The sequence below is a fragment of the Ammospiza nelsoni genome, chromosome 16, assembly GCF_027579445.1.
Source record: "Ammospiza nelsoni isolate bAmmNel1 chromosome 16, bAmmNel1.pri, whole genome shotgun sequence".
NCBI lineage: Eukaryota > Metazoa > Chordata > Aves > Passeriformes > Passerellidae > Ammospiza > Ammospiza nelsoni.
The window spans coordinates 17,603,959-17,630,376 of record NC_080648.1 but is presented as its reverse complement, the minus strand read 5'-3'; the positions used below and the strand labels follow the sequence as shown (position 1 = coordinate 17,630,376).

General features: G+C 52.2%; 1 protein-coding gene across 1 annotated transcript; it reads right to left on the bottom strand.

The window, feature by feature from the left end:
• Positions 1–1,207: 1,207 nt before the first annotated feature.
• ADRB2 (adrenoceptor beta 2) lies at positions 1,208–23,960 on the bottom strand. Its single transcript, XM_059483929.1, has 2 exons — positions 22,603–23,960; positions 1,208–2,815 (listed from the first exon to the last, which is right to left on the bottom strand). Exons 1-2 carry the CDS (start codon positions 23,774–23,776, stop codon positions 2,781–2,783), a joined length of 1,209 nt encoding a protein of 402 aa, XP_059339912.1. The 5' UTR covers positions 23,777–23,960; the 3' UTR covers positions 1,208–2,780.
• Positions 23,961–26,418: the final 2,458 nt, after the last annotated feature.

The window sequence follows — 26,418 nt, the reverse complement described above, 5'->3', positions numbered from 1 at the left end:
TAAGCTGGCCTGGGATAAAATTCCCAACTTCTCCTTTTCAGGCTCTCCTATGATAAAATTCCCAAATTCCCCTGGCAGTGCTGCCTGCAGCTCCTGCCCAGGCAGTGTGAAGCCCCAGGGTGCTGCTGCCTGCAGCATCTTTATGGATTAGGGCTCTCCGGGTTCTCCACTGCTTTTAATTGGGATGATTAATTGTCTCGCCATCAATTCAGTTGGAAATGTGTCATTTTGATTCTTTCCTTGTTTGGGGACCGATTTTTCCCCTGCCAAAGGCTGCTGAGGAGCTGCAATGCTGTCACTGCCACCCTGCCCTGGCTCAGGGGCAGAACAGCAGGGATGGAATTAAGGGGATGATCTGGAGATTTTAAGGAGATTTGGGTGAAGAACCAGCCCGGGGGACAGCACAATGCCACAGCACTGCAGATTCCTCTGCTGCCATCCTGTGAAGCCCTTGGGATGCTCAGCACCTTCTTCATCACCCTCTTTTCTCCTCCTCCTGGGTTGGTTTGGCTTTCAGCACCTTCATCACCCTCTTTTCTCCTCCTCCTGGGTTGGTTTGGTGCCTCCTGCTCCTGCAGCCCCACAGCCAGGGCCCTGCTGCTGCTCAGCCGGGTCCCACAGCCCATTTTTCTGGAGTTATTGGCACCCATCACCCACCAGCACCACCAGGAATCCCTGCAGGGCTCTGCCCCTGGTTGAACCCCCCTGGTTTTCCTGCCTGCATCCAGCCCTCCCACACTGCCCTGGCATTCCTGTGTGCCCACAGCCAGGGGCAGCTGGGATAAAGAAGAGTGGGAAGAGCAGCACTTTCCATTCTTTATTTGTGGGAGCAGTTTGTTCAGTGACAGGAGCAGAGCTGGGACCCTCCCCTGGTGCTCCAGCTGCACCCAGAGCCCCCCATGCCAGCCCCCCGTGTGCCCCCAGCCCCTGGCTGGGATGCCAGGCAGGGCAGAGCTCAGTTCCCCGTTCCCCACACGTTCCCAGTACAATTCCACAGCAATACTGGAGCATCCCCCACTGCCAGAGTAAGCTGGGCTTGGCTGAGCTGAGCACTTGTCCTTGCCAGGGATTGCTCCCCATGGAATCACAGAGTCCCAGAATGGTTTGGGTCGGGAGGGACATTAAAGATCATTCAATTCATTAAAGACCATTCAATTCAATAAAGATCATTAAATTAATTAAAGATCATTCAATTCATTAAAGACCATTTAATTCATTAAAGATCATTTAATTCCCATCCTGCCATGGCCAGGGACACCTTCCACTGTCCCAGGTGGCTCCAAGCCCTGCCCAGCCTGGCCTTGCAGGGGGCTCCTTTAGCAGCTTCACAATAAATAAATAAATAGGATTGCACTGGAGGGAAAGTTCTGCAGCTGGAAGCCCGAGGGGAAGGTCTGAGATGGGGCTCCCACAGTTCAGTACCAGCTCAGTGACCACAGAGCTGCAGCTGGGCCACCACCTGCCAGTCCAAGGTGCATGTTTTTATGGTTTCCAGCCAGTTTTTCCTGCTGTTTTCTGCCTGAGGCCACAAGTCACTCCATCTCTTTGTCTGCTTAGTGAGTTTCCCACAATCCAAAGTCAAGAGTTTGGTGTGCTCCTTCCCACAGCTGCAGGAGAGAGATGGATGCTCTGCCATGGATGTTGTGCCATGGATATTGTGCCATGGATGTTGTGCCATGGATGTTGTGCCATGGATATTGTGCCATGGATGTTGTGCCATGGATGCTGTGCCATGGATGTTGTGCCATGGATGTTGTGCCATGGATGTTGTGCCATGGATGTTGTGCCATGGATGTTCTACCATGGATGCTCTGCCATGGATGCTCTTCCATGGATGTTGTGCCATGGATGTTCTGCCATGGATGCTCTGCCATGGATGCTCTTCCATGGATGTTGTGCCATGGATGTTCTACCATGGATGTTGTGCCATGGATGCTCTTCCATGGATTTTGTGCCATGGATGTTGTGCCATGGATGTTGTGCCATGGATGTTGTGCCATGGATGCTCTGTCAGGGATGCTCTGTCACGGGTGCTCTGTCTCATTCTGAACCTCAGGTGGGAAATCCTGGCTCCCAAGGGTGGCTGGTCCTGCTGAAATGGGACTTCCTGCAAGGAGAAGGATTGCCAGGTCCCAGCCTTGCCGAGGCAGGGCAGTTGGAGATTTTTTGGAGCAAGGAGAGAAGAAAGACCCCATTCCTGCTGTTCCTTGGGGACAGTCAGGGCCCTCCATGCTCTTAGAGGAGAAGAGGTAGACAGAGAAGACACCAGAAGGAGAAACAAGCGCAGAATAAATCGCAGGAATCTTCCATGCTCCTGTCTCTTGGTCTTGGACAGATTCCTGCTGCACCTGGATCCCCACCCAGCAGAGGACAGGCTGCCATGACCTGCTGGGCTCCCGACCTGCTGTGAGACCTGGCTGTGCCTCTTCCAATCCAGCTGGAGCCCACACTGCGCCTGGTGCTCCCTTCTGCAAAGGCTTTTCCAAGGGGAAAAACCCCTCAGCACGTTTGTCATGGTTTGGATAAATGTCCAAACCACCTCCTTCAGTTCCTGTGGCTTCTTGGTGTCCTCCAAGGCTCTCAGAGCCTCTCCTGGTCCCGTGGTGGTCCTTGCCCAGCTTCTCCTGGAGGTGCTGCGTGGTGGGTGATGGGTTGGGATGAGGACCCTGCCAAGGCAGTCACTTCCCACAGCATCCCCTGGCTCAGGGAGGAGAAGCTGTGCCCCCACTCCATCTCTGCAGAGCCCTCACAGCTCAGGGCGGTGAGGAACAGAGGTTGGTTCAGCTCTCCACCATTCCCGGGCACCCAGGGATCTCTGTGGGGAACAGAGAGAAAGGAAAACAGCATTAATTTAGCACAGAGAGGTTGGAAAAGAGGAGGAAATGGAAATGGAAATGGAAATGGGAAAGGAAACGGAAACGGAAGTGGAAATGGAGAAAGGAAAGGAAAGGAAAGGAAAGGAAAGGAAAGGAAAGGAAAGGAAAGGAAAGGAAAGGAAAGGAAAGGAAAGGAAAGGAAAGGAAAGGAAAGGAAAGGAAAGGAAAGGAAAGGAAAGGAAAGGAAAGGAAAGGAAAGGAAAAAGGAAAGGAAAGGAAAGGAAAGGAAAGGAAAGGAAAGGAAAGGAAAGGAAAGGAAAGGAAAGGAAAGGAAAGGAAAGGAAAGGAAAGGAAAGGAAAGGAAAGGAAAGGAAAGGAAAGGAAAGGAAAGGAAAGGAAAGGAAAGGAAAGGAAAGGAAAGGAAAAACAGCATTAATTTAGCACAGAGAGGCTGGGAAAGAGGAGGGATTCGGATGCCAAAGCCAGGAGAGAGATTAAACCTCTTTCCTTGATTGTGGAGATAGGAAATGACTGACAAGGCAGATGAAAAAATGGGAAATTAATTCGGAGATAGAGAAAGGAACAAGTACAGAATATGCCAGTGTTTTTATTTTCTGGAAGTGATATTTTTTTAATAAGGACATGTAAAAGATTATCATCTGTGTGTGTAGGAGAAGAAGATAGCTTTAAAGCCAAAATGGATCTGCAGAGAGGGAAAAAAAACCCCATATCTGTTCTTTGGGAACACAATGCCTCTCTCGGAAGAATTCTGGGTATCCAAACTGGAGCTGTATTTCTTGTGCAAATCAAGGATGAAGTTCCAACATGACAGGGATGATTTGCACCGGTGTCCCTTGCCAGCATCTCTTTAAAAGCATTATTTGTACTCCATCTGCCCTGAAAGTGTGTTTACCCCTCCTTTTTTCCTTCCTTGCTCCCTTCTTCCCCTTCTTCCTTCCCAACCTGTGTCAGGGCCTCCCCACCCTCTCAGGGAACGATTTATTCCCAATATTCCCCCTCTGTTGATTTGAAGCCATTCCCCCTTGTCCTGTCCTTACAATTCCCGAGGAAAACTGGACATTTTGCAGATTATGAGCCCTTTAGGAAATCCCTGTGTGAAACAATCCCAGCTCTGCAATTCCAGCAATTCCACAGGCAGCATTCCCCCAGGGGACCAAGGAGCAGCAGCTCATCCAGGGTGGGCAATGCCCCACCCATGGAGGATGGATGAGGGCAGCTGTGGCTTTGGGCACACTGGGGTTTCTCCAGAACAAATCTGGAAATCCAGGGTGAATTCCTCTGCCCTTTTCCATCAGCTGGCAGCTCGAGGCCTCTTCTGCAGCAATCCTATAGATGGTGCTTGTCAGCTTCCAAGGAAACCTGAACCTCTCCCACAGCTCCCAGGGCAGAGCACTGGTGGAGATTAAATGGGAAGATCCAAAATAATTCCATTTCTGTGCTCAGGAAATGGAGCCACGGAGCTCAGCAAGGCTCTGCATCCCTCACCACTGGGGTTTAATTGCTGCTGCTGTAATTGGGGAGTTTTGCTCATTATGGTGGTGCTGCTCATCACCCCCATCCCTGCAGGGCTGAGATCCTGGTTTGGCTTTTCCTGGGAAAACAAAGGAAGTTCCTGGATATCTCACCACAAGATGGTCACAATAATGACTTTGTGGTGCTCCAAATCCAGGCCACACAGTCTATAGGAGTTCTGGAATGTTCTGCCCAGGAAGGTGAATGGAGTCACCATCCCTGGGTGTGTTTAACAAAGCCTGGATGTGGCACTGGGTGCCAGGGTTTGGTTGAGGTGCTGGGGCTGGGTTGGACTCGATGATCTTGAAGGTCTCTTCCAACCCAGTGATTCTGGGAATTCTGTGTGTGATTCTGTGTGATTTTGTGAGATTCTGTGAATTCTGAGAGTGATTCTGTGAATTCTGTGTGTGATTCTGTGAAATCTGTGACTGTGTGTGATTCTGTGAATTCTGTGATTCTGTGTGATTTTGTGAATTCTGTGAATTCTGTGTGATTCTGTGATTCTGTGTGATTCTGTGAATTCTGTGAATTCTGTGCATTCTCTGTGTGATTCTGTGGATTCTGTGATTCTGTGAATTCTGTGTGTGATTCTGTGAATTCTGTGATTGTGTCATTCTGCGAATTCTGTGAATCAATTCCAGCAAAACCCATGGAACTGCTCTGCCATCAGCTCTGCACCCCAGAGCAAGCCCTGCCTTGCTGCTGAGTCCCAGGACACGCTGAGCCCGAGCTCCTTTGCAGTGAATCAGCAGCAGGACTCTGAAATAAAGGAACCAAACTCCTTTGCGGGAAATCAGCAGCAGGACTCTGAAATAAAGGAACCAAACTCCTTTGTGGGAAATCAGCAGCAGGACTCTGCAATGAAGGAACCAAACTCCTTTGCAATAAATCAGCAGCAGAACTCTGCAATGAAGGAACCAAACTCCTTTGCAGGAAATCAGCAGCAGGACTCTGAAATGAAGGAATCAAACCCCCTTCACAATTCCATCGCGGCGCCGATGTCAGCGCGGCCATTCCGGATTTATCCTCGTGTCTCTCAGAGAGGATTTAGCCCTCACTGATTTATTCCCCTGTAAAAGTGAGGTGCAGGGGGAGGGGGTTTGCAGCAGGCCCTGATGGAAGGCAGGGCTGCCCAAATGGTGGCAAAATCCCAAGGATTTTTATTTATGGGCTGCTCTGTGCAGAGGGAGCGGGGCTGGGAGATGGCAGCTGGAATAAACAGCACAGCCCTTCTCCCAAACATCTGCCTCGTAAAAGCACAAAATCAGATGTTGTCCTGGAATGCTGCTGGCTGCTCCCAGTGACACGGACAGAGCACAGCTCGCCTGACCCCTTCCAACATTTCCTCTGCCCTGGGAGCCGAGTTCCTCAAGGTTCACAAGGCAAAGCTTAATACTGAAAACAGAAGTTGGCCGAGGAAACCTTGCAGGCTCTGGTAATGAGCAGTGCCTGGTCACCTGTGGGAATCCTGGATTCAGCAGGATGGATCATCCACATCCCACAAAGCAACTTTCCAGCTGGAATCCTCTCCTTTACATTCCCTGTTTTGGTTCAGACACTCCTAGGAGAGGTGGAAGCCTGATGATGATGATGACGTTTTTGGTCATTAGTCCTAATTAATCCCAGGCTCAAGGACAGCCATTGCACAGGGTGAGGAGCTGATGAGAAAGTCAGAATTCCCTTCCCAGTCAATGGGAATGGATTGCTGCCCACAGAGTCACGGCAGGAGCTTGAAATGGCTCCCAGGGGACGTTTCCCAGGGGGTCAAGGAGAGGATGAAGAGGAAAACAAATTCCCTGTGGGTTGTCTCAGTGCTTTGCACTAAGTGGTTTTGCAAATCAGCAGGAACAGCAGTGACAGGACATGGGGAATGGCTTCAGACTGCAAGGGATGGGTAGAAATCCTTCCCTGGGAGGGTGGGCAGGCCCTGAGAGTGCCCAGAGCAGCTGTGGCTGCCCCTGGATCCCTGGCAGTGCCCAAGGCCAGGCTGGATGAGACCTGGAACACCCTGGGACAGTGGGAGCTGTCCCTGCCCATGGCAGGGGTGGAATGAGATGATTTTTAAGTCCCTTCCAACCCAGACCGTTCTGGGAATCTCTGATTCCATAAATGTTAGATTTGCTTCACTCCATTTGAGCCCTGTGCCCTGTGAAATCTCCATGGGAGCTGGATGTCCATGGACATGGAGCTCTCCGCAAGGCACTGAGCAGCTCCTCCCCAAGCAATCCAAGGATTCAGGGTGGAATGAGGGCAGAGCAAGGCAGAATTTCCTGCCCCAGCCCTCCAGGAGCCAGGAAAATCTGCCAGCCTTGCCCTGTACCGCCTGCAGCTCCACAGGGGTCTCACAACCCAGCCAGGCCTGGCACAGCCCCTTCCAGACTGTGCCCCCTTCCTTTCCTGCCTCTCCAAGCTTTCCCTGGAGACTCCTGCTATTTTATCCTGTTTCTGCAACCTGTCATCCCCCATTTGCCAACAGCTCCTCCTGGAACGTTTAAACAGCATCTGCTGCAAGTGCAGGGTGTGAGAGGAGCCCCGGGGCTCAGCAACAGGAGAGGAACCATCAGGTGCTCCTGCACAGCTCAAGGGGAGAGAAAAACCTGTGAATGCCTGAGAGGAAGCCAAGGTGTAGCACAAAAAACAACCCCAGAGTGCCCCAGTCCCAGATTTAGTCTGGTTTATGGTGACTTTTATCTAGGAAAGGAAAAACTCCAGCTCATCCCTTCCAGTTTGCTGTGCCAAGCCCAGCACAGCCCGGCTGGGCTCTTGGTCCAGCAGCCACAAAGCCAGACTGGGACACAAATTCCCAGGTAGTTCTTAGCACAGCTTTCCCCATGAACAAGCACCAAAATAACCTCCATATATCTACTGCTGGCTGGTGTCAAACTGCTCTGGAGACCCAAGTCCTCTGTGCCCTTCACTCCCACCAGCACTGGGATATCACTCAAATCCACCTGAGGGAAGATCCCTGGCTCCACACTGGTGCAGCTCCATTCCTAAACCCCAAACCTGGATTTTAATCTCCTTTGCTGAGGAATAATGTCCCCATCCAGTGATGGACGTGAAGGACTCCTTTTTTTCCAGGCAGAGATCATCCAAGTCCCTCTGGAGGGCAGCCAGGGTGGGAACAGCTGCAAAGCAACAGGATTTTAAAAGCTCTGTTACCCCATTTCCCCCTCCTTCCCCTGCCCCAGCTTTTCTGAGGGGTTTTTTCCTCTGTTCAGTTTTGGGAAATGGAAGGACATTGTTTGCTTTGGGTCTTGTGTGGTTTTTAATCACTGAGCAGATTGGATGTTGATCCCAACAGAGGGAGCAGGGATAGAACCATGGAATGACTGGGGATGCAAGGGACCTTAAAATCACCCAGTGCCACCCCTGCCATGGCAGGGACACCTCCCACTGTCCCAGGTGGCTCCAAACCCTTCCCTGGACACTCACATGGAAGGATTTAATCCCAATATCCCACCTAAACCAATGCAGGCAACACCTTGCCTTGCCTTGTGGCACTGTAATTTCCTTTTCTTGGTGTGATGCCAGCACAGTGTAGATGTGTCCCTAAGCCTGGCTCACACCCAATTTCCTCTGCAGATATTCCAACTAACACAGGACTTAAACCCAAGCCAAACAAGTTAACAATGAGCAGAACAACCTTCTCCCTGGAGGAACAACAGATCCCCTCCTCCACCTGCCTTTGGGCTGCTCACAAAGGAAAATCTGAGATGGAATTTGGAATTCTCTTCTCCACCTGCCTTTGGACTGCTCGCAAAGGGAGATTTGGGATGGAATCTTGAATTCTCTACCTGCCTTGACTCCTCACAAAGGAAGATCTGGGATGGAATTTTGAATTCTCTCCTCCATCTGCTTTTGGGCTCCTCACAAAGAAAAATTTGAGATGGAATTTTGAATTCTCTTCTCCACCTGCCTTTGAGCTTATCCCAAAGGAAGATCTGAGATGGAATTTGGAATTCTCCACCTGCCTTTGGGCTGCACACAAAGGAAGATCTGAGATAGAATTTGGAATTCTATCCTTCATCTGCCTTGACTCCACACAAAGGAAAATCTGAGACAGAATTTTCAATTCTCTCCTCCACCTGTATTTGGGCTGCACACAAAGGAAGATCTGAGATGGAATTTTGAATTCTCCACCTGCCTTTGGGCTCCTCACAAAGAAGATCTGGGATGGAATTTTGAATTCTCTCCTCCACCTGCCTTGACTCCACCCACACAAAGGAAGATCTGGGGTGGGATTTCAGCTCCCTCCTGCCCCATCCCAAGCACAAAGCTCTGCCTGGCTGCTCTCCCTGTCCCTGCTGTGGGCAGGGGGTTCTGGTGGGATGCTGGGATGATCTCCAGGGTTCCCTCCCAGTTCCTGCAGCCCTGTGACACACAGAGGCTGGAGCACTGCTGTGTGCCAAGCTCAGGAATGTCAAAAACATGGAGACACCACCAAATCCTCACAAGAAAATAGCAAACAATGATCCTCCAGGTGGGAGAGAGCCAGGGATCTGACAGAAATGGGATTATCAGCAGGTGCCTGTGAATGCTTGGAGGGGGATCCACACCAGAAACATGCCACATTGTAAGAAATCAGCATTTGTGGACATTTGGATTCCAGCAGTGAAAATCCCTCCCCAGGCTCGGCGTCATCGCTTGTGGAATTCAGCTCTGGACTCTGATTTCCTCTGACTGCCCCGAGGAGTTCCTGGAAAACTTGTAAATGGACGTGGGGTGGTCAGCTTGATTGCTTTATGTGAAATATCTCAGTGTCAGGGCGAAATGCAGAAGGATTTTTATTCTAGGAATTCCAACAGTGCCTGGAAAATCAGTGCTCAGCCAGGGCTTTGCTTCCCAGCACAAAAACCAAGGCTATCCTCTCCATCTGTTCATGCTGCTGTCTCCCACCTGGGGACAAGGAGAAAATCTTCTTTTGCAGGCTTAGCAGCATGTCCTGCCCCTCAGAAATTCCCTGCCCAGGGTGGAGCATCCATCAGCTCCTTCCATCCCCTCCTCAGGGAACTTCAGGGATTCAAACTGCCCCTGTTACTCACTTCCCACAGGAGCAATCCCAGAAAAAACACATTTATTTCATCCTGGAGGAGGGAAAATTTCTGCAATTCCTGCAATTCCTGGCAATTCCTGCAATTCCTGGCAATTCCAACTCACGGTTCAATCACCGGATTTTGGAGGATGCTGCTCCTGGGGAGTTTCATGGATCTTCCATCCATTAAATCAGTGACAAGCAGGTCAGAAATGCACAATTACAGGGGCTGGGAGAGGGACAGAGCCCCAGCTGGCCTCTTGTGCACCACATCCCCACTAACAGTTTCCAACGCTGCTCCAGAGCTCAAACCCCATTCTTAAAATCTCCTTGGGCAATCACTCATGGCAGCAGCTGCTACTGGCTGAGAGAAAATCCTGATTTTTCTCCCTGATCTCTCTCACCCACATCAAAGGGTGGAGCACAGGAGCTGTGCCAAAGCCTGGTAACACTCCCAGGGCTGAACATGGGTGGGAAAGGCTCCAGCACGGTTGGGTTCACACAAAGCTTTGGTTTGGCTGGGGTCACATCAAGCTCTGGTTTGGTTGGGCTCACCCCAAGCTTTGGTTTGGTTGGGCTTACATCAAGTTTTGGTTTGACTGGGCTCACCCCAAGCTTTGGTTTGGTTTGGTTCATACCAAGTTTTGGTTTTGTTGGGCTGACCCCAAGCTTGGTTTGGTTGGGCTCACCCCAAGCTCTGGTTTGGTTGGGCTTACCACAAGCTTTGGTTTGGTTTGGTTTGGTTTGGTTGGGCTCACTCTAAGCTCTGGTTTGGTTTGATTGGGCTCACCCCAAGCTTTGGTTTGTTTGGGTTCACACCAAGCTTTGGTTTTGCTGGGCTCACCCCGAGCTTTGGTTTGGTTTTGCTGGGTTCACCCCAAGCTCTGGTTTGGTTTGGTTGGGCTCACCCCAAGCTCTGGTTTGGTTGGGTTCACAACAAGCTTTGGTTTTGCTGGGTTCACCCCAAGCTCTGGTTTGTTTGGGCTCACACCAAGCTTTGGTTTGTTTGGGTTCACCCCAAGCTCTGGTTTGGTTTGGTTGGGCTCACCCCAAGCTCTGCTTTTCTTGGGTTCACACCAAGCTTTGGTTTGGCTGGGCTCAGCCCAGGCTTTGTCTCAGCACAGCCCAGCTGGGCTGGCAGAAGGTGCTGATGCTATCACAGGCAGACACAACAGCCAGCAGCCAGGCAGGGCCAGGCACCCAGGGCTGTTTACCCATCACACCTGGACAAACACAGCCTGTTTTCACAGCACCAGGGCTGGGCTCTCCTGCCCTGCTCCCTGCCAAGCCCCTGCTGCAGGCACTGAGCAAATGGTTGGCATCTGCCAGGAGATATAAAAAGATTTCCCTGCGGGGTGGAGCCTGTGGTGGTGATCTCATGGTTCCGGTCACGGTGACCTGCTGCACTTGATGGATGCAGCCCTTGCTCTGTGCCCCTGCCAGCAGCAGCACTGCTGGAGCTTGGGCTTGCCTTGTCCCCCTGTGAAAAATGCCTATTTTATGATTGGATTTCCATATTATTAATAAATAAATAAATAAATAAATAAATAAATAAATAAATAAAATAATAATAATAATAATAATAATAATAATAATAATAATAATAATAATAATAATAATAATAATGCAATAATATTAAAATAATTAAATGAAATATTGAACAGCTGCTGGCTGTTGTGTTACAAAGTTATTGTTAAAATGAAGTTAATATTAAAATTAATAATATTATATGTATTGTGCTAGAAAGTTATGCTGTATTAATTTTCTTAAGTAGTGTGTTAAATATAGTTTTAGGTTATAACAAAATGTTAAAATAGAAACGATGCTATGTAAGACATTTTTTTAAAGCAAGGACTAGCACTGAGATAGCAGCCACAGGACACCTGAATCTTTCAGAGAAAGAGAATTTATTACCCCATTATCAGGAGAAATGAACTTCTTCCCACTTCATTCTGTAGAACGATGCTGTCAGGATTCAGTGGAAGAAGCTGACACTGCCCAGACAGAATTCTGTGTTTGAATGGAATGTATGCATCATGTATGAATATACAACAGGTTCTTGCTTTTAAGGGTTAATCCTCTGTTAACGTGGGTCCTTTTTCGGGCTTCTTTTTCCCAGAAAGAGGTACCTGGACTGTCCTTAACTGTTTGTTTTTACTGTCTCATATTGTCCTAATCCAAATGGTCCAAATTATTATTACTCTAATTATATTATTATTTTTATAACCATTTTATTACTATTAAACTTTTAAAGTTTAAAAAACAAGATGTTGGCGTTTTTCACAGCCTCTTTCAGGGCAAACCCAGCTCTGAGCACAGCAGCAGGGCCAGCAAATCCTGACCCCAGAGATGGGGCTGACAGCGACACAGACACTCCTCGCAGGAGGAAAAGTGCAGGAATGTGCCCAAATGGCAGGGGCAGGATGCTAGGGGCACACAAAGTTTTCATTTTGGTTATTTATTTACTGTGATTTCCCTCCTGTTTAGGGAGGTTGAGGAGGCCAGCTGTCACCTGAAACCTCACTTGGAAATGGGGGGTGCCAAGACTGGTGCAGGAATGGGAGGAGAGTTCAAGGAGCTCACTACAGCCCTCTGAGGGTCCGATATGGGACATTTTCAGGCGTGTTTTATTTTAAATCAGATTCATAGTTACAACAGCACTGATATCTGAAGGAGCCCAGAGCTGGGGGAATCCTCTGGTTCCTCCACACCTGGCCCTGGGCTCACTGCAAAGGCAGGAGGGCAGAGCAGGGCTCAGGATCACATAAAGTGGCCCAAAAACCCCTGTGCTGTGCAATGAGAGGGGTTTCTGTGCACAGAAATCAGCAAGAGGGGTGTGGGAATGATAACTGAGCCTCCCATAAATGACTGCAAGCCAAACTTCAGTGAACTCCATGTAAGGAAGATGAAAGGAGGAGCGGGTGGGATTTATTCCGCTCCACACATTTATTCAGCTCCATTATTCTCACCCCCAAAACCAGTCCAGCAGCCCTGTAATCCCTCAGCAGCTCCTCTCCAGATTGTCTCTATTATTAACAACAAAGGCCTCGTTATTGCCATCACCATCCTTTGAAGGTGCCGTGGATGGGGGTGAAGATTCCTGTGGGGTGGGGCAGGAGACACAGATTGAGGAGGTGAATCCCTCTGCCTTGGCAGGACACACAGATTTAGGAAATTATGGTTTGTCCCAGATTCTTTTATCCAGGGGAGAAGTGGACACCCCTTCCTTCTGCAAAGACACAGCCTGAAAAACTTCCAGGCCACTTCTGAGCAGGATAAACCATCTCTGGGTCTGCACTAGAGCAGAGAAACCCTTCGTAAATCCACAAGTTTCTCTCATTAATTGTAACAAAAATGAATTGGAACTCCTGGCTAAACCCACAGGGATTTATTTCCTCGAGGAGCAAAGCCCCAGAGGACCTGGCTTGGCTGTTCCTGGAATTAGCATCTGTATAGAAATTGCCATTATCAGCCTGGGACCTGGCTTGGCTGTTCCTGGAATGAGCATTTGTACAGAAATTGCCATTTTCAGCCCTATTTGCATTATGCAATGCCTTCTCCACTGCCCGAGGAATGAATCACCCAGGGGAGGGGAGGGAGGAAAGCTGCTGCAAACACAACCTGGGCCATCGGGGAGGAGGAGAATTCAGCAGGTACTCAGGGTCCATGGAACAAGCTGGCAGGGGCTGCAGACACTTTTAAAGACTGAAAAAAATACAACGTAAAATGGTTTTCTACTATTTCCAGACCTGGATTGCACATTTGGGAGTGAAGGATTTTGAGGGTCCAGCTCTCATCCCCTCTGTTATCTGGAAGATCTCATTGTCTCACAGCCACCCCCAAAAGCAGCAAAGGAAGAGAAGGGTTTCATCCTAAAAAATACAACATAAATTGGATTTCTACTGCTGCCAGGTCCTGGCAGGGAGCAGTGGCAGGTCCTGGCAGGTGCAGTGGCAGGTGGCACCGGGCTGGGCTCTGACTCACCAGGGCACAGGCTGGTTTCTAATCTGGGCCCTGCTGTTTGTCACCACGAGCAGGGTGACACCTTCACGCTGCCTTTCGCTCTTCCTGCCACTGACAAGGCTCAGACAGGGCTGAGGAGGTTCTGAGGAGTCACACCCAAGCCTGGAGGGACAGTTTGGCCTTTCCAAGTCCTGTGTGTGTGTGTCAGCAGCAGCACAATCCCTGCCCAGGGACTGCACAACCCAGGCAGCTGCTCTCAGGGTGGACATGGCCCTGGACAGACATCCCCATGCTCCAAGGGCTCCTGCTAGTGATGGCACTCAAAACTTCCTCACTCAGCATGGGTTTTCCTCTAAAACTTAATTTTCCTTGCAATAATTCATGGGCTGGGTAATGAATAGAACAACACCTGAAAAATTTAACAATGCATGTTGCAAAGCACCTGAATTTTGCAATGCCTAATCAAGGTAGTATTTTTAGAAAAATCCTATTCCATTATTAGAAAATAGAAAAAATCCTATTCCATAATTAGCAAAGGATCTCTTTCAGAAGTGTCCCATTGAAAAAATGGACATTTGGACCATGGTTTGCATCCCTATTACAGCCAGGGTCCCTCCCATGCCCCCATCCTGTGGGTTGCCATGTTCCTGTGGGAAGCCTGGAATTCCCTGGGGCACAGTGAGCTGGGGAAAGGAGAAACCTCAAAACCTCCACTCATCCTCTGGGGCTGCCCATGGATCAGCCACCTCAGCAAAGGGACAGTGGCAGTGACAGTGACAGTGACAGTGACAGATCGTGTTCCAGGGGCACTGGAAACAGCAGGGCCACAGCGCTGGTCACCCAGGGAGATCTGCATGCTGGACACACCAGCAGAGGTGACAACGCTGACCTGTCCCCTCCCAAACACACCCCAGCTCCTGGCTGGCATTGTGGAGACCCCAAGATGACAAACAAAAAGCAAATTAAGACCAGCAAAACTCCTGGGAGTGATGCTGATGCCAAAGCCCAGCAGCATCCCAGGTACCCACAGCCCTTCCACAGGGAAAATCCCATTTCCCCTCCAACTCTCCTGGCTGGCAAAGTGTCAGAGGCTGAGCTGGGTTCTCTGGGAGGTCTTTCCCATCTCAGTGGCTCTGTGATTCCCCATTCCCACCTCTCTATCCCCAGGGCCAGGCGGCTGTCCTGGTTTGTCTCTGTACCTGTCACACACTCACCCCAAAGGCATCCCCGGCCCCAGCATGGCAGGAACGCCTGCCCCACGCCCTCCTGCCATGCCTTGGCAGGCAGCAGGGCAGCCCAGAGAAGGAAGCAAAGCTGCTGCTCATTCCAGAGGCAGCCGTGATCCCCCAGAGCTCTGGGGCACAGAGGGGAACGTGGGAGGGCACAGGCACCAGCCAGGCTGCCTGGACTGAAAGGCAGGTCCTGGACTGAAACACAGATCCTGCTCTGAAATGTGGATCCTGAACTGAAATGCAGATCCTGAACTGAAACACAGATCCTGCACAGAAATACAGATCCTGAACTGAAACACAGATCCACAGAAACAGATCCTGCCCTAAAACACGGATCCTGTCCTTAAACACAGATCCTGCACACAAACACAGATCCTGCTCTGAAATGTGGATCCTGCACTGAAACACAGATCCACAGAAACACAGATCCTGCCCTAAAACACGGATCCTGTCCTTAAACACAGATCCTGCACACAAACACAGATCCTGCCCTGAAATGTGGATCCTGCACTGAAACACAGATCCACAGAAACACAGATCCTGCCCTGAAATACAGATCCACAGAAACACAGATCCTGCTCTGAAATGTGGATCCTGCACACAAACACAGATCCTGCCCTGAAGTGCAGGTCCTGCTCTCACAGCATTTCCCAGCCCTGCTTCCTCTTCTGCAATCCATTCCTTCCTTCTCCCTCCCTTTCAGGGGATCCAGCCTCTTGAGTTTCCTGCTGGTGCTTGAGTCATTTTCCCTCCTAGGACTGATTTCTCATCTTTAATTGTTTCTCCATCTCTTTACACTCTCCTTGGGCTGGATTTTACTTTGTCTCTCTTATTTGGTTGCATCCACCTTTCCATGTAACAATCCTCCATAGATTCCTTCTCTTCCCACCACCAGTCTGTGCTGGATGTATGACTTTCCTGGCAGAGCTGATGGGAGCCTCGTTGGACACCCCAACCTGTCCTAAAAGAGTTGTGCAGTTTTATCATTATCAGTCTTTATTTCCCCTGAGGATGCAGCAGGCCCTCCTGGCTCTGATACCCCAGGAATGCCAAGGGAAAGGCCTTGGGGAGCCACACTGGCAGAGCCTGGGGGCTCACAAACACCACCCCACTGGTTTTAGGGATCTCCCAGCCCTAAAACATCCCCCAGTGGCTCAGGGAGGCTCAGGCTCTGCAGCCTCAGCCCAGGCCTGAGAAATGCATAAACAGCAAATGGCCTCTGGGGAGCCCCTGCCAAGTCCTTTCTCCCTCATGTAAATATTTTTTCCTCTCAAGTGTATGCGAGTGTGAAAAATCTCTCCTTAATCTTCTTTTTTTTCTGCCTGGCTGAAGGAAATGCTTGTTCATCCCCGGGTGGGAACAGCTTCATCTTGATATCTTGCAGCTGAAGCAAGAACCACGCTGCTGAAAACATTTCTTATCACCCCCAAAGCCACAGAGGAATCAGATTAATGGTGCCTGTCAGGACATGACCTCCTTGGTGGCTCTTGGATGCAGGTCCCACAGGACAGCACATTGTGAGGCAGCCTTGAAGACTTCAGAAGCAGTGCAAAATATCCCTGGGGTTTCAGGATTCCAGAGGCTGAGAGTCCCGCCCTGTTGTGTTTGACACGTGAGTGGAAATGTGTGGCTTTTTCTTCTGAGAAAAACTGGAGACCTAAATAAGTTTCTTGCAGTCTGGCCTTCAGATCAAATGTCTCAGCTGTGTGTGTTTTCTGCTGGTGGTAGTGAGAGGAAGTGTGTCTGCACACAGCAGAGCTGGTGGCAGCCCCAAAGTGTCTGTGGGGGAACTGGGTCAGCTCACAGGGGAATCTGTTCTTGCTGCTCAGAGCTTTCCTCCCTCTCCATTCACCTGCTGGGGAAGGCTGGGATCAGGCTGCCACCCTCTGCTCCAGCCCTCAGAGCTGAGCTCTGCCTCATAAGCATCAGTTGTTGTTGCTGGTGGTGGTTTTGGAGAGGAACAGTGTCAGCACCACAGCCAGCCCTGCGATGCTGAGATAAACCTGAACCAGCCTGGCCTGGGGCTGAGGCCTCAGCGGGGCCCAAATCCTGCTCTGAGCCCTGCCCCGGCACCAGAGGGGCTCCTGAGCTCCCCCAGAGAGCCAGGCCAGGCTCAGAGCTGGCTTCAGATGCACCAACAGCTTTACAGAGAGAAAAATCCCTTTGGCACAGCACCGAGGCAAGGGGAGTTCTGAGAGCAGGGAAGCACAACCCCAGGGAGGAGGTTTGGGATTCACAACCCCAGGGAGGAGGTTTGGGATTCACAACCCCAGGGAGGAGGTTTGGGATTCACAACTCCAGGGAGGAGGTTTGGGATTCACAACCCCAGGGAAAAGGTTTGGGCCTCACAACCCCAGGGAGAAGGGAAAGCACAACCCCAGTGTGATTGTGTTTGTGAGCCCCCAGGCTCTGCCACTGTGGCTCCCCAAGGCCTTTCCCTTGGCATTCCTGGGGGATCAGAGCCAGGAGGGGTTGCTGCATCCTCAGGGGAAATAAGGGCTGGATTTAAGCACCTTTTAGGCCCAAGCACCTTTCCAGGTGAGATGTTCCCTGTCAGGAATGTCCTGTTGTAACAGGGATAGGGAAAGGTGGGTGGTAGCTGCTGCTCCCCCACAGATGCTGAAGCTCTGGCTGATCTTTTCCTTCTGCAGTCAGCCAGGGCTGGGGCTCTCCATCCCTTGAAAGCACAAATTATTGTAATTTGGCAGGAAGCGCCTGCTGCAATCTCCCTGTCTGAGCTGCACAACAATTCCCTGCTGTTGTTTCTGGAAAGGAGAAGCCTCAAAATGTGCAGGGCACAGTGTCCTGTGCTGCCAAGGCTTCATCCTGGGCTTAAGTGGCACAGAGGACACAAAATCCTGGTCATTGCAACATTCTGGGCTGGCATCCTGCTTTGCATCACTCCTGCTCTGTCCTCACCCTCACCTGAACCAGGAGGGACACCAGGACACCAGGTAGCAGAGAACAGGAGTTGGTACGTGTCCAGAGAAACACCTCCAGGAGCTTCTCCAAGGTGAAGCAACCTGGGGCAGGCAGGAGTGCTGCTGCCACCGCCTTCCTGCAGGACAGGTCACCTCCTCACCTTCTCCCAGCCCAAATTCCAAACCCCCAACAGATGGGGAAGCTGCAGCTCCCTCCCAGGCCTCCCAAATTCCAAACCCTGCCAGCTGCTGGGAGTGCTGCCACGGGGGCACAGGAGTACTGCCAGCCCAAAGAGAGATGCAGGTGGGTTTGAAACCCCTGTCTGCAGATCCTGGTGGGAGAGGGGAAAACCAGAGAGTGCTGAGCACCCACAGCCTCCTCCCCTGCCAGGGCTCAAAGCACTGGAATAATAAATAAAATAGTAAATAATTTAAATTAAAATTAAAATGAAAATTAAAATTAAAAAATATAAAAATAAAAATAAAGATAAAAATAAAATTAAAGATAAAAATAAAAATAAATTAAATAATAAATAATAAATAATAATAAATTAAGGAAGTTTTTGTCCACACTGTGTTTCCTCCCTGCTCCTCGAGGTGTTGGTTTTCTTTAATAAAACCTGAAGGATTCACTGGGAAAATGCTGGGAAATATGGGAGAAACGGCTTTAAGCAAGGACACTTGACTACAGCATAAATCCCATAAATCCTCTTTATTTTAACATGTCAGTCAGTAGGACCTGCAGTAAATACTTGGAGTTTTGAACATACAGATCTTCATCTCTGTACTTATCTGGCACAGCAAACCCTTTCCATTTCCTTGTTTATGTAAGCTCTGAGTATTGCTGTATAGAGATAATGGATATATACACACAGACACATATCTGTATGTGCACTTGTGCAAAAATGTCCTTACAAAGGACAGGAAACGAGTGAATATTTCCCAATCCACTCTCCCTGACACTGGAAATATTGCACAGAAATTCAGCTGGATGCTCCTGCCATAGGGAAAATGGCAAAACTGAAACTGCATGCATGGAGAAGCAGCAAATCCACTTTTTATCATGATGGAGAAAGTTTAAAAAATCTCAGTGTCCCCTCTGTGTCCCCTCCTCTGTGGCATTGGCGCAGCAACACCTGGGGCTGCGTCCCCTCCTCTGTGGCAGTGGCACAGGGTACAGCCAGCAGCACAGTGTTTGCTTCAGCCTGCTCTGTTTGCTGGAAGAATGTAATGTTTGCCACTGATTTCCCTCAAATGAAGTCACCACTGTGTGTTTTATCAGATGTGCTTAACCTGAGCCAACTCTGCCAGTATAAAATCCTAAAATCCAATTTAAACAGCGACTCCTGACTCCAATGCTCCATTTTTTAATATGTCTATGAAACTTTTTAATATAAAATATTTTAACAGGGCTAAGTTGTTTGGGTTTTTTTTCCCCAGCCATGGAAAGGTTTGGCTTTGATGATGCCATAATATTTTTCCCTCCACTATTTCTCTCTTTTGATTCCAGCTGCCCCCAGAACTTTACAGTTTATATTTCACCAGTTTTACTAATGTTGCCTTAGAGAAAAGAAATCAGTTCCTCAACACCCAGACTCCCATGCAAGCTTGAGGTTTCCTGGCAGCACCGAGGTCATTTGTCCAGTGCAAACAGCCCAAAATTCCCTGTCCCTTCCACAGCCACGTGCTCTGGGTGCTGGAGTGCTTCTGCAAATAAACACTCGCTCATCTCTCAGCTTTGGCTACCCACAGCCACAATATTTGAAGTAAGAAGAGGAAGCCAAAAAAAGAGAACAATTATTTGGACAACAAATAATGGGGATTATTTGTTGCTCCGCCAGTGCTACCGAAATGCAAATAATTCATCACAGTGAAAACACAAACCACAACAGAGATGTGGGCATGGGAATTCCCTGTGCCACGGGGTCCTGGCTCAAACTGGGGAGGTTGGAGCCTGCTGGGGCTGGCCTGACCCCCAGCACTGTGGGACACCTCAGTCCCTCTGTGCCCCCTCAAACCCAGGGTGCCCTGGGCATTGCAGAGCAGCAGGGACTGGCAGCAGATAAAGGGATAGAGGAGATAAAGCAGGGCAGACATATTGATCTCTGCAATCAAGAGGTTAATTCTCATTTCCCTGAGTGTTGTTTGGTAATCACAGCCTGCACGGAGCTAAATTGCATCTGCAGCAAAAGAGTGAGTGCCTACACTGAGTGCCTACACAGAGTGTGCACCTGCACCAAGTGTTTACCTGCACCAAATGTGTGCCTGCACTGAGTGTGTACCTACACTGAGTGTGCATCTGCACCAAGTGTGTTTCTACACTGAATCCATTCTTACATTGTCTGTGTTCCTATACTGTGTTCCTACACGCTGTACCTGCACCAAGTGTGCACCTGCACTGAGTGTGTACCTGCACCGAGAGTGATTCCACACCAAGTGTGTTCCTACACTGTGTACCTGCACTATGTTCCTACACTGAGTGTGCACCTACACTGAGTGTTTTCCTACACCGTGTTTTCCTGCATCAATTGTACTCCTACACTGGGTGTGTACCTGCACTGAGTGTGCACCTACACCGTGTGCACCTACACTGAGTATGTTCCTACACCGAGTGTGACCTGCACCGAGTGCTCCTACACCAGCTGCCCACCCCGGCACATTCTCTGAGCCCCCTCTCAGTGCAAATGCAGCCTCTGAGCTCTCTCTCAGTGCCAGTGCAGCACGGAGTGAGCAGTGCCCGACTGCCAGCCCTGCTCCTGCCCTTCCAGCCCCTCTCCTGCCCTTCTCCTGTCCGTGTTTATCCCAGGGGCTGCCCCGCAGCCTCTCACGCCACAAAGTGTCACCGTGTCACCGCACCCTTCCTTGGTACTCCGAGCACCCGGGGCACTGCTGGCACCGCTCCCCGGGCAGCAGTGAGGGCACGGGCGGGCAGAGGGCCGGGAAGGGCTCCGGGCACATCCCCTGTCCCTGCTGCGGGGCTGGGATGCGCAGGGGACAAGAGGAGCGCAGTCAGTCACAGGGCTTGGGGAGCACAGGGCTCTTGGAGCTGCTCCTCCTCCCCAGGCAGGATCAGCAGCACTTTGGGAAGGAGGAAAAGGAGCAGCAGGAGTTCCCAGAGCGCTGCGTTTTGCCCTGACAGCCAGAGCAGTTTGTCGCCACAGCTGGAGCAGCGATGTCCCCTCCCGGCCGGGGGATTCCCTCCAGCCCTGCCGGCACCAGCGCTCGGGGCGAGCCCTCAGAGCAGCCAGGGACTGCCGGGGGTGTCGGTACCACAAACCCCCATCTACCCCCGGCTCCTGCGGGACGGGCACGGCTGCCCCAAAGCCGCTCTGCCTCCGCCTGCACCGGGACTCAGCCACCCATCCACGTCTCCCGGGCATCCAGCGAGCCCCGCTTCCCCAAACTGACCACAGCGCAACGACAATGCCACCAACACCCCCGTGATGCGACAACGCCACCAACATCCCCGGCGCGTGGAAATGCGGGGGGTCCGCACGCCCGAGCATGCCCCGAGAATCCCCCGGGACACCGCGGCCCGAGAGGTGCCGGGAGCAGCTTTTCCTGCCCCTTTCCCGAGAATTCCTGAAAGAACCCCGCACTGCACACCCTCCCGGCACTGCACACCCTCCCTGCCCCGCGTCCAGCCTGTCACACCGGGGTGAGCCCCCAGCCCAAATCGCTGTTCCTTTCCAGCCAGGGACTGTCCTGTCCTATCCTATCCTATCCTATCCTATCCTATCCTATCCTATCCTATCCTATCCTGTCCTGTCCTGTCCTGTCCTGTCCTGTCCTGTCCTGTCCTGTCCTATCCTATCCTATCCGTTCCTATCCTATCCTATCCTATCCTATCCTATCCTATCCTATCCTATCCTATCCTATCCTATCCGTTCCCATCCTATCCTATCCTATCCTATCCTGTCCTGTCCTGTCCTATCCTATCCTATCCTGTCCTGTCCTGTCCTGTCCTGTCCTATCCTATCCTATCCTATCCTATCCTATCCTATCCTATCCTATCCTATCCTATCCTATCCTATCCTATCCGTTCCTATCCTATCCTATCCTATCCTATCCTATCCTATCCTATCCTATCCTATCCTATCCTATCCTATCCTATCCGTTCCTGTCCCGCAGCCGACCCTGCCCGGGCACCCCTGGCACAGCCTGGCACACGGGACAAACCCCCCTCCACACCAACCCCAGGGTCCTGCAGCCGTGCCGCGGTCGGAGCGGCGTTTCCAGGGTGCCCCGGACAATCCGAGCCTCGTTCCGTCCCAGCTGCCCCGGCTCGCTGTCATCCGAGCCCTGCGGTTAAACAAACCGGGCGCTTTACGAGCTTTTGGCTGGGCTGTGACTGCAGCCGCGTGTCACCCGACTTCCCAGTGCCACATTCCTGAGTCCCACAGTCACAGGCTCACATTCTAGGCAGACGCTCCGTTTATTTCTATCGTTATTTTTCTTTTTTTCCCCCCTACAGAAAGTCCTGTAGCACTTGGCAAAGCAAAACCCCCCAGAGCATTCGCAGTTTCTGGGCTGTGACCAAACTGTCCCAGAGCCGGCAGCCCCGGTCTGCCCCGCTGCCTGCATCCCTCCCCGCCGGCTTGTCGCAGATCAAATCCAGGGCTCTCCGCAAAGTGCCCCGGGCTGGACAGTCCTGCCACCCCCCGCCCCAGGTGCCCTCCTGGCCTGGAGGGCTCCCGCAGCCACCAGCGGGGTGGTGACAAGGGGACAGGCAGCAGTCCCACCGGGGCAGGGGGGTCCTGCTCCCATCAAGGTCATGAGGTAGCTCAGTCCCAGGCCAGTTCAGTCCCGGCCACGGCCAGATAGTCCCCCCGAGGACGAGCATTCTGCACAGCCTGGCATCCCCCTCCCTGCTAAGAGACCCCCGGATTGTGCCCCAAACCTGGGGGGCTGCCAGCAGCCCCTCCGCCCTGCCAGGGCCAGCCACGCTTGGCAGAGTTTGGGGTTTCTCCCAGCTGTTAGGTTTTAGTCGCTCTCTATAAAAGAATCACTATTATTATGAAAGAAGGGTGATTTTCCTTGCAAAATCTCCTCTGTGCCACCCCCTCCTGAGCCCCCAGCACCCTCCCCTCCATGCACAGTACCTTTGCCGTGCAAAAAGTGCTCGGGGCGAGGGAAGGAGCCCTCCTCGCAGAGCAGCTGGCAGGTTTTATCCGGGGCCAGGGGGTAGCCGTTGTCCTCCTCGTTGTAGTCGCTGCGGCCGTTGCTGTTGGAGTAGCCGTTGGCGTACATCTTGAGGGCGGACCTGCGCAGGCACAGCAGCTCCTGGAAGGCGTACCTGAAGTCGGGGCTCCGGCAGTAGATCAGGGGGTTGAAGGCGGAGTTCACGTAGCCCAGCCAGTTCAAGAGGATGTACAGGTACTTGGGAATGACGTTGTCCTGGATGACGTGCACGATGTTGACGATGAAGAAGGGCAACCAGCACAGCGTGAAGGTGCCCATGATGATGCCCAGGGTTTTGAGGGCCTTGTGCTCCTTCAAGAAGAACTTGGAGGAGCGGCGGTGCCCGGCTCCCCCTTTCTGCTCCTGCTCCTTGTTCTGGGTGTGGAACCTCCCCTCGCTCCTGTCGATCTTCTGCAGCTGCTTCTTGGCCACCTGGAAGACCCTGGCGTACACGAAGACCATGACCACGAGGGGCACGTAGAAGGAGATGATGGAGGAGGCGATGGCGTAGGCTTGGTTGGTGAAGAAGTCGCAGCACATCTCGTCCTGGTAGCAGCGGATGGCGTCCTCGTGGTCTGCCCGGTACCAGTGCATCTGGATGGGCAGGAAGGAGGTCAGGCCCGACACCACCCACACCACCAAGATGACCACACGTGCCTTGCCCTTGGTCAGCAGGCTCTGGTACTTGAACGGGGAGGTGATGGCGAAGTACCGGTCCACAGCAATGACACACAGGGTCTCGATGCTGGCCGTGACGCACAGCACGTCCAGAGAGGTCCAGAACTCGCACCAGAAGTTCCCAAACTTCCACATCTCCATGATGATGTGGCAGGCGCCGAAGGGCACCACGGCCAGTCCCATGACCAGGTCGGCACAGGCCAGCGAGGTGATGAAGTAGTTGGTGACGGTCTGCAGGCGCTGGAAGCGGGCGATGGCCGTGATCACCAGCACGTTGCCGAAGACGATGGCCAGCACGATCAGCGACATCAGGATGCCCATGCCCACCGTCCACACGTCCCGCGACACCGTGGGCTCGGCGGCGCTCTGGTTGGCGCTGGCGTTGCCGCCGGGCAGCTCCGTCCCCGCCGCGGCCATGGCCCGGCGACAGCCCCGGGGCGGCGGGGGCGGCTCGGCTGCGCTCAGGGCTCCGCTCGGGGCTCCGCTCGGGGCTCCGCGGCCGCGGCGCCGCTCCGGGAGCCGCTCATACGGGACAGGTGCGGGGCAGGTGCGGGGCCGCTCGGCTGGGGCACCGGGCACCGCTCCGCTCCCGTCCCGGCCGTGTCCCGGCTCTGTCCCAGCCCGTGTCCCAGCCCGTTAGGCGCCGCGGAGCTTTTTAAGTGACAGCAGCCCGTGACATCAGCCCGGCGCAGCCAATGGCAGCCGGCACCGCACCCCGACCCCCCCGCACCCCGCGGCCACCCCCGCCTGCCCCACGCGTGTCCCCGCCCCGTGCGCTGCATCCCCGCCGTGTCCCCGCAGCCGCTCCGGGTGCGCTCCCCTTCCTCTCGGTGCTCTCCTGTCCCCAGCCCCAGAGTGTCCCTGTGCGCTCCTTTCAGTGCTGTGTCCCCGCAGCCGCTCCGTGTGTGCTCCTCTTCCTCGCGGTGCTCTCCTGTCCCTGGCCCCAGGGTGTCCCTGTGCTCTCCCCTTCCCCTCTGTGTCCCCGCAGCCGCTCCGTGTGTGCCCCCTGTTCCTCTCCGTGCTCTCCTGTCCCCCCCGCCCAGGGTGTCCCCGTGTGCTCCTTTCCCCGCCTTGTACCCGTGCCTCCTGCCCGCAGCGTCACCGATGTCCCCACGCTCTCTGCCCCGAGGAGTCCCCACCCCACCCGTGCCCCCTGTGTGCTCACCAGCATGCACAGCACCAGGAAAATCCCCATTGCTCTGGGGCTCCTGGCACTGAGGACCTCTGGCACCCCATCATTGTTGGTGACAGGATGTCACCCAGGTCCCCATCCCTGCCAGCCCCCAGCTCAGTGCTCTGGCTGCACCCCAGTTGTGGGGGGCATCCAAGTGGAGCAGCCACAGAAATCCCAGAGCTGGTGAAGGGTAGAGACACCCCCTAACTGTCCTGGGGGCACTGACCAGGCAGGGACTGACCATGGTCACCGTGGCCAGCCAGCCATGCGGTCACAAGCATTCCCCTCTGAAACAAACAAATTGGCTAAATAAGGGCTAAGGAATCCTGGAAACTTCCTCTCCGCCTGACAGGAGACAACCCTGCCTCTGGAGTTTCATTTCTGCCATCCCTCTGAGCAGCACTGCTCTCCAGAGACACATCTCACTGCTGGCCCTGGCTGCTTTAGAGGTGACAGCTGAAAGCTGTGGTTCTAAAACTGCCCTGTGCCAGAGAAAGGGAGAAAATAAAGAATTCTTTTCACCCAGATTACCCCAGTGCCCCAGCAGCAGCTGCAGGTCAGTCCTGGCTGGATGCAGCTCTGTGACCCTCCCATGGCACAGGCAGTGCCAGACTCCTGCCTTTGTCAGCAATTAAACCCTTATCAATGTTGAATCTTATCTGAAACTCATCAGCTCTTGTGCTCTGATGAATTTTCATGTTTCTGCCTCATTTTCCCTGCAGTTCTGGGGTGCCAGGGCCAGGCTCCCCCCTTTTTGCTGCCTTTGCCCCAGTGCCCCACGCCACAGCCTGCTGGATGCCCATGTAATGCCCCAGCTGTGCTGGGGATATTTATTTATGGGGAAAGGAGGAAGTTTTGTGGTTTAAAGCAGAGGGGCAGATGAGGTACTGGAATCAGGAAATGAGATTAAAGGCAGTTAGGAAGTGTCTGTCCTGCCCTGAACCAGTGGCTTCCCTGCCCTTCCCACACTCCATCCACACACTTCAGCGGTTTAAAAATGAAGATACAAGGAACAGAAGATCCAGAATCACCCCCCACAATCAGAAATTGTGGGAACTGCACCTCACCCTCAGCTCCCTGCTCCCCCTTTATTGGTAAGAGCTGATGTGGCAGCTCTAGGAAGCACTCCAGGTGTCAGACACAGACCAGGTGGGTTTGCTGGGCTGTTCCTGAGAGTTCTCATTCCAAATCCAAGCATTCCTAAAGAATTAAGTCCTCTATCCTAATAAACATACAGATGTTCATCCTACAGATGTTCATCCTTGTAGGCAGCACTGGGCCCTGGAGGAACAGAAGCAGATTTGGGGATGTGGTGGGAGAAAGACACAAAGGCTTCAACAAACTCTTGTTTAAAAGCAGAGTTCTCTGCTTTGCGGCCAGTGTTTTAGCCAAGGCAGCCCTGTCTCTGGCAATCCCCCTCCAGAGGCAGCTCAGGGCTCTGTAATTCTGCGCCCAGGGATCAGTTTCCAGCTCAATATTTTGAGGCTTTTGTGCTCTGTTCAAAGAAATCTCAGCCTGGGCTCTGGTCAAGAGGCTGTGCTAGAGGAAGCAGGGCAAAGCTGATTTTTGTTCTTTGGTTTTCTCCCTTGGTTTCCTCTTTGGCAATCTTTTCTCACATTTTAGTGTGGCCACAGGGCTTGAGATGATTTTTGTCTTTGAGTCCCTCAGTGAGTTGGACACAGGTACAGAAAAAAGGCAGAAATTTGCCTGACATAAAAATAAATTCCATCACCCCAACTCCCACTGGCTTTTGAGGTTTGCATGACTTTACTTTTACTTTTGAGTAATTATTAGATTTCCATCAGGTTCAAGGCTTCGTATTGGAACAAATGCAACACCAAACCTCAGAGATGTTCTGAACACAGTTCAGTTTGAATTTTTTGGG